The sequence below is a fragment of the Rhinolophus sinicus genome, chromosome 13, assembly GCF_057876585.1.
Source record: "Rhinolophus sinicus isolate RSI-liver-muscle chromosome 13, RSI-T2T, whole genome shotgun sequence".
NCBI classification, from domain to species: Eukaryota; Metazoa; Chordata; class Mammalia; order Chiroptera; family Rhinolophidae; genus Rhinolophus; species Rhinolophus sinicus.
Window position 1 is genome coordinate 433,420 of NC_142513.1, and position 9,970 is coordinate 443,389.

The 9,970-nt window shown below is 61.4% G+C and overlaps 1 protein-coding gene across 22 annotated transcripts in view; it reads right to left on the minus strand.

Moving 5' to 3' along the window:
• RTEL1 (regulator of telomere elongation helicase 1) overlaps positions 1 to 9,052 on the minus strand; it is a 30,879-nt gene extending 21,827 nt beyond the window's left edge. For 4 of the 22 annotated variants that reach the window (XM_088789019.1, XM_088789017.1, XM_074317520.2 and 1 more), the window contains exons 1-8: positions 8,637 to 8,754; positions 7,891 to 8,116; positions 6,790 to 6,985; positions 6,400 to 6,493; positions 5,884 to 5,965; positions 5,619 to 5,679; positions 2,070 to 2,145; positions 1,421 to 1,505 (exon numbers count right to left, since the gene is read on the minus strand). In XM_088789019.1, the coding sequence (XP_088645145.1) occupies positions 1,421 to 1,505; positions 2,070 to 2,145; positions 5,619 to 5,679; positions 5,884 to 5,965; positions 6,400 to 6,493; positions 6,790 to 6,985; positions 7,891 to 8,116; positions 8,637 to 8,734 (918 nt within the window). In that variant the 5' untranslated portion in view covers positions 8,735 to 8,754. Of the gene's footprint in view, positions 1 to 1,420; positions 1,506 to 2,069; positions 2,146 to 5,168; positions 5,323 to 5,618; positions 5,680 to 5,883; positions 5,966 to 6,399; positions 6,494 to 6,789; positions 6,986 to 7,890; positions 8,117 to 8,445; positions 8,525 to 8,545; positions 8,757 to 8,857 lie in introns of those variants that run through there. The other 18 variants (XM_088789016.1, XM_074317522.2, XM_088789014.1 and 15 more) reach the window with 14 other exon arrangements.
• Between the last annotated feature and the right edge of the window lie 918 nt (positions 9,053 to 9,970).

Below are 9,970 nucleotides of genomic sequence, written 5' to 3' on the forward strand. Positions count from 1 at the left end.
GGCGACTGTTACAGCTCCACCTTGGACGCAGCTTCCTTCCTGGCCGTGACTCAGAGCAGGCCACCACGTCTGCCCTCCGCACCCCACATCCTTGCTGACACCACGTAGCTGAGGTCTTGTTAACTTCTGTCGTTTGGGGGGCAATGTTGTGCCATCGACCTGGCTTTTCCCCTGCGTTTCCTGAACGCTCACGCACAGCTGACTGGGCCATCCTCTCTTTCCTGTGACATGTCTGAACTCCTCCAATGACCAGCTGGGTTCTTTGTTGCATTACAAGAGCACTGGACAAACCGAGCACAGCCCTTTGAAGGACTAATGTACCAGGAGCACGTCTCCCTTCCTCTGACTACCTTCCAGGTTTCTTCATTTCCCCAACTCTTTCAAAGAAACCTCAGCCCCAGGCCGCTCAGGGCCTCCCCGAGTTGGAGCTTCGTAGCTTCCACACCTCCGTTTACACCAAGGGGGGAGCTTGAAGTGCTGGCTGAGAGTCTCTTTTCCAAACACACACGAGGCTATTCCAGCATCACGTGGGGGAGCGACCCCACCTCTGCTTTCCCACTGAACTACCTGGACGAGGCGCCGAAGCCCAGGTGCCCGTGCCTGGCCTGGCCTCGCTGTCTGTGTGTCTGGCCTCTGCAGTGAGTCCTGGGTCAGGAGTGGGGGCCGCCCACCCTCACTGCTTCCTCAAGGCTGTCCCTGTCCTGCTCTGAGATCTGCGTTTCCGCGAGTTTCTGGAATAAGCTTGTCAGTTGTGACAGGACTGCCCCAGGCCACCAAGTTGAAAGCATCACAGCAGGGTCATGCAGCCACTCAGCAGCCCACTCTGCTGTGCCCGAGTCGGGCACCTCAGGAGCCCCTGTGCTCCCCCCTCGCCCCAGCTGTACCCGTGCTAGCGCCACCTCCCCCCCTCGCTCACTTCCCCACGGCCCTTAGGCCCTACCGGCTGCTGTGCTGACCCTTGCTGTCCACCCCCCACTGGAAGCAGCGCTCCACCCACTACCCTGGTTTTGCTCACTGTTGCCTCTCCACCCAGGCCTGTGCTCAGCACCGCAACTGTCAACATGAGCCCCGGGCAGGGACACACCCACGGGTTATCATTACAGAACTATCAGCCGCTGAACACATGCAGCGTGATGCTCTATGTGAAAATAGGAAGCCGTGTACACGTCTTCCTAAAGGCCAAGCCTGAGGACGCTCCCTGGGCTGCCCCAGGGTCCGACTAGAAAGACAGAAGCCGAGCTGCCCAAATGACCAGCCTTCGGCCCAGGCTGGACACCGAGCCCTAACCAGTGAGGGAGGCGGGCTGCTGTCCCGAGCAAGGGTCTGATCCCAGGCCCTAAACCAGCAAAGGCTCTGACGGCCCCTCACAAGCCCGGGGCGCCCCGCCATCAGTGGCCAGCAGCACGGGCTGAGGCCTCACCTTGGCGTCCAGCAGGTAGTTGTACGGCATGAAGATGATGTCCGCCTGCTGCCTCAGGTTCCGGGACAGGTAATACGGGCACAGCCTGGGGGGCACGGGGAACACGTGAGCCGCACGTGCAGGACCGCAGTGCTCCCACGGGCCGAGGCGAGGCCGGCAGTCAGGATGTGCCGTGACCCTGGGCTGCGGCCGGGCGGGCGGGACGCTGGGTCCCGATGGGCACTGCACGGAGGCTTGACGGCCAGAGCCTGGGGCCAGCAGAACAGCCCACGGCACTGCGTTCAGACTGTGTCAGTCCTGTCAGTGCCTCACCTAGTGAAAAACACACACCACCAAAACCCCAGCCCTGTTCCTGGGGAGGCCAGTGAGGTCATCAGAAACCAAACGTCTGGCTCCTCACAGCGTGAAGCCAGAGAGGAGGTGGCCAGCGGGCTAGTGCGCACGCACAGCGGCCACCTGGGGGGCTGAGGGTGGGAGGGCGAGGTCCCCTTCCTACGTTCGAGTCCTCAGGACCGCTTAGAACTACTGAACAAGTGTTGGTCTCACGATTCAAAAAGGAAAAGAAAGGAGGAAAGAAACGTGTGCCTCCACTCGTGGGAGAACCGGCTGGAAGGACGTGGCGGACGCAGCCTCGCTGGGAGTGTCTTACTTGTGCCTGTTCCCACTCCTGACCAGGTCCTCGATGTCCATGATGGGGGTGGCCAGCTCCTGCTCCAGGCTCTTCTCTGGGGACACACGCAGCAGTAAACACACGCTCTCCTGCCCAGAGTCTCCCAGACCCCGGGGACGTCCAGGACAGAATGGTTCCTACACAGGGCGCACTGGGTGCACCAACCGGAGACCCTCCCTCGGGGCAGGACTGGGGCACCCAAGCCACCTGGGGACTCACCAGAACCCATCCTCTGGGTCTTAGGGTCCCCTGGGGACGTGCTCCTGAGGAAGCCCTGCTCTGTACCCCAGAAGGTGACCAGTAGCCCAAAGCCGAGCACGAATCGGAGATGGATGCTGATGCGGTCCCCAAGGGACCACGGGAATGGGGTAGAGGGTGAGCCCTCAGCCTGTCACTGCTGCCCCTGACAGGCTCAAGGACACAGGGTCTCCCACAAGCCCTGAGCCATCTACCCAGGATGCAGTCCGATAGCAGGTGGCTTCCATGCACCCCACTTTCCCACATCTCCCTCTAAAGGAGAGCCAGCTTCCACAGAGCAGGGCAGCAATGCGGGTGGCACTGCCTGCCAGGAACGTGCAGGGACGGCGGAGCTGAGGGCACAGCCCACCCAAGGCCTGCCAGCCCCAGGGCCCCTTCTTCAGGGTGGCCCTGGCAGAAAGGGCCTCGGGAAGGGGAACAGGCCCCCAGTGGGCCGGACCAGGGGGTGTCTGCTGAGAAGTACCCGGATGGCTTCAGGGCAGCCACACAAGCAAACTGGCCCAGGGCTCCCGGCATCACTGTGGCAGGTACCAGCCCCAGCCCCAGAGGCGCCCCAGAGGCTCCCCAGAGGCAGCAGGCGAGGGGGAGGAGGGAAAGCATCCACTCCGCAGTGCCATAGCAACCGACCAGCCAATCCACATGCTGCAAGGCTGTAAGGGGGGTGGGGGGAACAAGGAGGTTCCCCCACAGCTGCCTGGGGTAGAGACGCTGCACGTGGGCTTGCCCTCCAGGACGAATGCCAGGCCGGTTCTAGCTCTGTCTCTCCTTCCTCCCACACAAGCCTCCCTCTCTTCTCAGACCCTCTCTGCCCACCTCTCTCCCCTCCAAGGGCTGGGCAGCTGCCAGAGACACCCACTCCCATCCCACAGGAGGGGGGGAGGGGAAGCTGAGACACAGCAAGCACGCTCAGGTTTACAGTGAGCAGAGCCCACCCTCAAGAGCCCTGGCAGCGAGCGCCAGAGAAGAGCAGGTGGGTTGGGGCCTGGGGAGGAGACAGCTGGAGGCTGCAGCCAGCAGGCTATGTGGGACAGCCTCTCCTGCTCTGCCCTGGGCAGCGGGGATGGGCTCTGCAGCCCAGGGGCCAACATGCGCCCCTGCTGTGGGCTGAAAGCTCCACCTCAGCCCCACCCCCACCTCCCCTGGCCCCTCCCTGCTCAGGGACCCTCCAAGTGAAGTGTGGGACAGTGCAGGTGAGAGACGCTGCAGGTGAGGGCTGGACCAGCAGAGTGAGTGAGCTGACCCACAGCAGCTGTGGACAAGAGACTGTAGCAGTTCCCAGAGCTGCTCAAAGGCACTGGTACACGGTGAGCGGGGCTCCGGCACGCCACCCCCTTTGTCAGGTATGTGGATGGGAAGGTGGCCATGGTGGGGCAGAGGGGACAACTCCACGGAACATACGGGTGCAATGCTAGGGCCCGGCAAAGGCAGGGCTGAGGGGGGAGGGCTGTGAGCAGAGGGGGGACAAGGCCCAGGGGAAAGAACGCCTTCAGAGGACCCCGATACCCACAGGCCTAACACACAGAGGAAGCAGAGCGAGAGTCAGCGGGCTCTGCCTGGGATCTAGACCCGCTGCCACAGAAACCAGGGCTGCCCTCGTCCAGGGTCACTGCAGGCCAGGCGGCTGCACTACTCTTCCCACGTGCCCTTCACTGCTGTCCCAAGGGTCCTCGGTGCCACCAGACCAAAAACCAGAGCAAACAAGACGGGGACGAGGAGCGAGTTCCGGGAGCCTGAATCCTTGCCAGTGGCCGAGCTGCAGGAGACGGGGCCCTGCGCAGCCCCATGCGCGGGAGACGGGACCCTGCGCAGCCCCATGCGCGGGAGACGGGACCCTGTGCAGCCCCATGCGCGGGAGACGGGACCCTGTGCAGGTGGCCAAGCTGTGGGAGACGGGACCCTGTGCAGCCCCATGCGCGGGAGACGGGACCCTGTGCAGCCCCATGCGCGGGAGACGGGACCCTGTGCAGCCCCACTCGCAGCCAGTCACACCTGAGGAGGGTCTGAGCCCACCCTGGCTCTCCAAGGGGCAGAGTACAGGGACCCTGGTGCTGGAGGTGGGGGACCCCCAGCTTGGGCCTCTGGGAGGACAGTGCTGTCCTAACCCTCTGCTACCACAGGCCTGGCACACTGGACACGCCAAACCCCATACAGACGGTGGCCTGCAGACCACCAGTGCCTGAGAATGCTTCAGGGCCCATGACACCTCTGTGGCAGAGTCTGAGACCCCACCCTGAGTCAGGAAACAGAGGGAAGCTGACCACCCGAGCCACAGAGCCCTGACTGCAGACGGGAAAGGTAGAGGCCACACCCTACAGGCCTCTGGCATCGCCTTTGGCTCCAGACATCTTGACAGACGCAAGGGGCAGTCCCCCAGGGCAGAAGCCGAGATTAGGGCGTGAGGGCCCCAGGAAAGTTGGCAAGAAGAGAATAGGGTCCCCTTCACGTGCGAAGCAAGGTCAGCACGGAGACTGGAGGACAGTTGGCCCTTCCCACGGCACCTGCGGGCACGCACATCAGGCAGCACCAGGGCAGCTGTCGTCACCTGTGCTCAGTACTGTCACCATCTACAGATGTGGCTGTTCACCCCACAGCACCAAAGGCTGGAGGACCAGCGAGGAGGCCATCAGGAACTCAGAGCCACACCCATGCACTGACGGTGATGCATCGCAGCGAAAGCACAACCCCCAAAATCCACGAACAGAGGACACCCCCCAAAATCCGAGAAGGAAGAAGCATGCAAAGGAGTCCAGGAGACCAGGCACAAGCTTCCAGAACCCTCCCCGGCTAACTCCCCAGAATGCTGCACCCCAGGAAGCTCACCTGAGACCCGGCACCCAGGCTTTTTCTCCTGGGGGCGAGTCACGTGGGCGCCCCTCCCTGGCAGGCACTCAGTTCCAGACTCCCAGAGGGAAGCAGGTGCTCAGCACAAACCACATTGTTTGCAGGCAGCTTAGGCCCAGGGAGCCCCTCCTCCCAGGGGGTGGTGGGGACCCCCAAAATCCATGTTCCCAGATGGGTGAGGCAGCTTCGCTAGCGGGCCTTCTGAGACGGCAGCCTCAGGCCCACCGTGTGAGCTCTCCACACGCCGTCCCACACAGGTCCCCAGTCAGGAGACGTGTGGGCACCCGCCTCCCCAGCTGAGGCTGCTGCAGCCACACAAGTCCCAAGGGGCGAGAGCCAGCAGGCCGTGGGGCCACCAGGCTCAGCCCTCTCCCCCCCACCCTGCTGCATAATGACTCGCGGCAGGAGCAGCTCCTAGGAGCCCCTTACCTTCAACATTGTTGTAGAAATGACAGGAGTGGCTCGCTACCTTCTTGCGGCACAGGTGGATCTGGGAGAGAAAGGACACGGTCTCAGCTAGCTTTATGGCCATGGGCCCGCCACCGGCTGTGCTGCCTGAATCTACGGCCTGCCCTGGTGGCTCCACCCCAACCAGCCCTTCGCCCACTGTCCCCCAGAGGCACAGCCGGGAGCTCTGAGCCTGGCAGCACCACCCAGCAGAACCACAGGATGGGCGGGTGGCCCAGCAGCCCACCTGCAGATGGTTACTCTCTTGCTTCTTCACCTCGGGGTGGATGCACAGCTGTTCCCGGGAGCCCAGAACGCACACCCTGGGCCTGGGGAGAGAGCCGTGCAGTCCACACAGTGCCGTCCAACAGCATGAGCTGTGTGGGGACACACGGGAGCACCGGGAACCGCGGCTCACTCGGGCAGCCAGAGGGAGAGGCCGTGGCCAGAATGTGCCCCAGACTTAGGAGGGGCTTTCTTTGTGGCATGGCCCAGGGTGAACAAGGAGACATGGCAGATGGGAGCAGACTCGTGGGCATCTATAGTGACCCTGCTGTCTCCAAGCTCCCTCACATGGGAGGCCAGGTGGGGCACACTCACAGCCTGCAAGGAGCTTGGGGTGCGAAGCAAGGTCAGCACGGAGACTCGAAGACAGTTGGCCCTTGCCATGACAGCGTGCCCTTGGGCGCGGTCCAGGCAGAAGACCCTCAACCGAGGCCACCCCCACACAACCCTGAGGCGGGGTGAGCACTGCCTGACCCACCGGTAGGAGGTGTTCCGAAGCTCGCTGATGGCCTGCGTGAGCTGCGAGTGGGTCCTGGAGGCATAAATGACCTTTGGGATGTCCATGGAGCAGGCTGGCCAGGTACAAGGAAGCAGAACAGGTCAGGGCCCCTGAGACAACATCCCACGTGTTGCTAACCCGGGGCCCTCTGCTCACGCCACCCTTCAGATGGCAAAGCGTCCTACCTGACACTCTTTCCCAGGAGGGGGTTAACTGGGTATCAGCAGTGTCCTAATTTGGCCTAGGGCTCAGACCCTGGCTTTACAGCTACAACACTGCCCGTTCAGCTCTGCCCCAGGGCCCAGCCCGCGGGCTCCATCCCTTCCGTGCCTCCCAGGGAAGGCCAGGAGGGGTTGAAAGGAGCGTCACCTGTGGCGTCTCCATCTGAAGCAGCATTCCCCCAGGATGATAAGGGGCGATGGAGAAAGAGCTCCCCTGGCACCCTCTCAGCGATCTTGTGGGCAGAGATGGCATCGCGGAGGTGCTCCCGCCAGGCCAGCGTGGCACACAGCAGGCACAGGGTCTTCCCTGTACCTGTGGGGCTCTCCAGGATGCCGTTCACTTTCTGAATGGGGTAGGCACAGGGTTACAGGGCAGTGGGGTAAGACGCAGCAGGCCACAGCCCGCCTGAGATAAGCCCGCTCAGGCACAGCCCCATTTTCACTCTCAGACCAGGAGCTGTGGGGCAATTTAGCCCTCATTAGCAAACCATCTGCAGAGCATTTTTCAGCCTAATATAAATAGTAAGATGACTAATTAGGTGCCAAGTCTCAAAACAGGAGATTGTTCTGTGAGCTGGCTGCAGGCTTTCACACTAGTGGATGGAACCCATGGCCTACAAAGGTCTGCCATGCGAGCCTGAGCAGGAAACCTGGGGAGACACGGGGACAGACCTGCAAGGCTGCCCTCCCAACCCCCGCAGAAATGGGCGCAGGCTCCTTGCAGCAGGACCCCTGCAGCAGTCAGCCCTCAAGCTGGGGGCTTGAGCAGGGTAAGAAGGCACCCTGAGAAACCCCGCAGAGAGCAAGCTGCACCCCTCCCACCCTCCTATGCACCCTTGAGGTTTAAAGACCTTCCAGAATGAGGGCTGGGTGCCACTGTCCCTCCAGGTGAAATACTGTCTCCAGATCTACAAAGGGCCCCGCTGCTCCTTGTCACTTGGCCTCAGCTAAAATGCCACCTCCTCAGAGAGGCCGCACAGCTGCTCCCAAGCCTGTCTCACTTAATGTCTTTTCTTCACAGCATTAACTACCACTGAGAATGGTCTTTTCTTGTTTCCTTATTGTCGCCCTTAACCAACCTAGAACATCGGCCCTATTTATGATGGAATCCCATGTCCAGAAGGATCCCTTTCACCCAACAGGACCTGGTCAGAGTGACTAGGGCGGTGAAAGAATGTCACGTCTTTGCTGCAGCTCTGCCCACACTGACCCATCCCCTGGGTACAAACCCCTCAGTCTGTAGCTTTACCTTCTGCAGACACTCCAGAACCTTAGTCATGTACTCCTCCTGGCATCTGTATGGCTGGAAAGGGAAATCCACCATCACACCGTTCAGGGTTATCTTGGGCATATTGGCCTGTCCTCGGGAGAGCACAGAGGGTGGCTGAAATGCAGGCTGTGTGGGTCTCAGCCACACCAGGTAAGTGATACCAGCCCTTGGCGTTGGGACATGATGCTGTTCTCCAGAGGAACCCCTAGGGCACAGAGGTGGGGACAAGACTGTAGCCAGCCTGTCTAGGGAGCCAGGCCACTTGCCCCTCTCTGGCATCCCCGCCACGGACATCCTATCACAAGGAGCTCTGGGAGGTCCAGAACTGAGCGTCAGCCCTGCCTTGTTCTTCTTCCGCGCTCCACAACCCCATCCGGCTCGGGGAGCGGCTGCCGGGCTCGGAGACAAAAGGAGCTGCCGCCGGCACAGTCCCCCAGCTCCACCAGCAACACTAATTCACTTCCTTCCACCAGAACTTCAGACACCAGATTCCAGCAGCACCCTCCCCAGCCTGGGCCTGTCTGAACCTCCTACCCCTGCATCTCCCAACCCTCTGCTCCCCAGCCCCGGAGCTACACGCGTCTCCCAAGTGAGCAACCAGGTTTAGCGACAGATCACGTGTGCCTGCTCTGACCTGGGATGCGATTCCGTGTGGCCCCCAGCAAGTAACTCAACGTCTGTAGGCCTCACTTTCGCCTGGACGCCGAGACTAACAGACCATTCACCTAAACACGGATTGACCGCCCTTCCTGCAGGGCCGGGTCACAAAGAAACCACCGCCAAGAGACCGGTTCAGCAATGCGCGGCGGCACCCAGAGCCCATGAGCGCAGGAAAACTGCCGGCCCCAGAATGCAGCGCGGCCAAATCGCCGACGCGCGGGCCCGAGGGCGGCGCGGGGCCTGCCGGGAGCTGTAGTCTAGGAAGCCGCCGCTCGGGTAAAAGTACCAGTTCCAGGGTCTCCGCGACTCACTGCCCACTTGTCTCCACCCGGAGCTTTCCCCGAACGGGGATCAGCAGGAATTCACCCCAGTCCTGCCGAGGCACCGCCAGCGCGTCCTCCGCCGTCAGCCGGTTCAGATTTCGCGGGCTTAGGCGCGCATTCGTCACTAAACGTGAGGCGCTTCTGCCTCTAGTTCCGGTCCGCGGCGCGGTGCTCCCAGCGGAAACCGTTTCCCAGCCGAGGGGTCCGCGCCGCGCGTGCGCTGGACTCCAGGCCCCACCTGCCCCTGTCTTTGACCCTGAGCCCGGGGACCCGCACCTCCATCCCTCGTGAGCAGGAACTTAGGGTCTCGCCGGTCTCCTCCGTCGATGTCATTCGTCCCCACCAGGTTCTTCGTTCTACTACCCTCCCCTGGGCCAAGCCACCGCCGTTGCCTGGACAATTGTACTTCCTTTTAATTGGTTTCCCTTCTTTTCTTGCAAAACCCACAACTCTATTTAAGACCGGAGTCTGAGCCGGATCACTCTCCTTAAAACCGCAAATGCCCTTGCCATGACCTGGCTCCTGAGAGCCTCACCAGCTCCTCTCTTTACTGTCCCCTGGATCCAACCGCTTTTTCTGGTCAATGTCCCCCCACTGGTCAGGGTGGGCCGCTCTGAAGCCCCAGCACCCAGCAGCAGCTGGCAGCCAACAGGGGGTCCCAGAAATCTGCACAGCTCTGTGGAGTCAGAGATATTTGTGTAGGTGACCCCAGCATGTTCTAAATACACCAGGAAGAAATTGATGCTGAAGTCACGGCCCACAGCCAGCTGACAATGCTGATTTCAGAGCTTCTCATGGGCTCATTTAATGTCCAGCTGTTTTCCCGCTGATGGAGCGTTTATGCCACATGTGTGTCCATGCTAGTGTGTGAGATCATGCTTGGGGAAGCGTGTGACATAAGCTGGCATCCACCCTCACCCGCCTGTTCTAGTGAGGGGCCTGTGGAGTGTCTGTCTTAGACTCTCAGCAGGAAGCTTAGAGAAGATGAGGAGATCTGGCCACACACTCGCTGAATTCTCACTAGCCACCGGCTTCAGTACCATCTGTGCAGGCACTGACATGATTGTCCTTCCAAC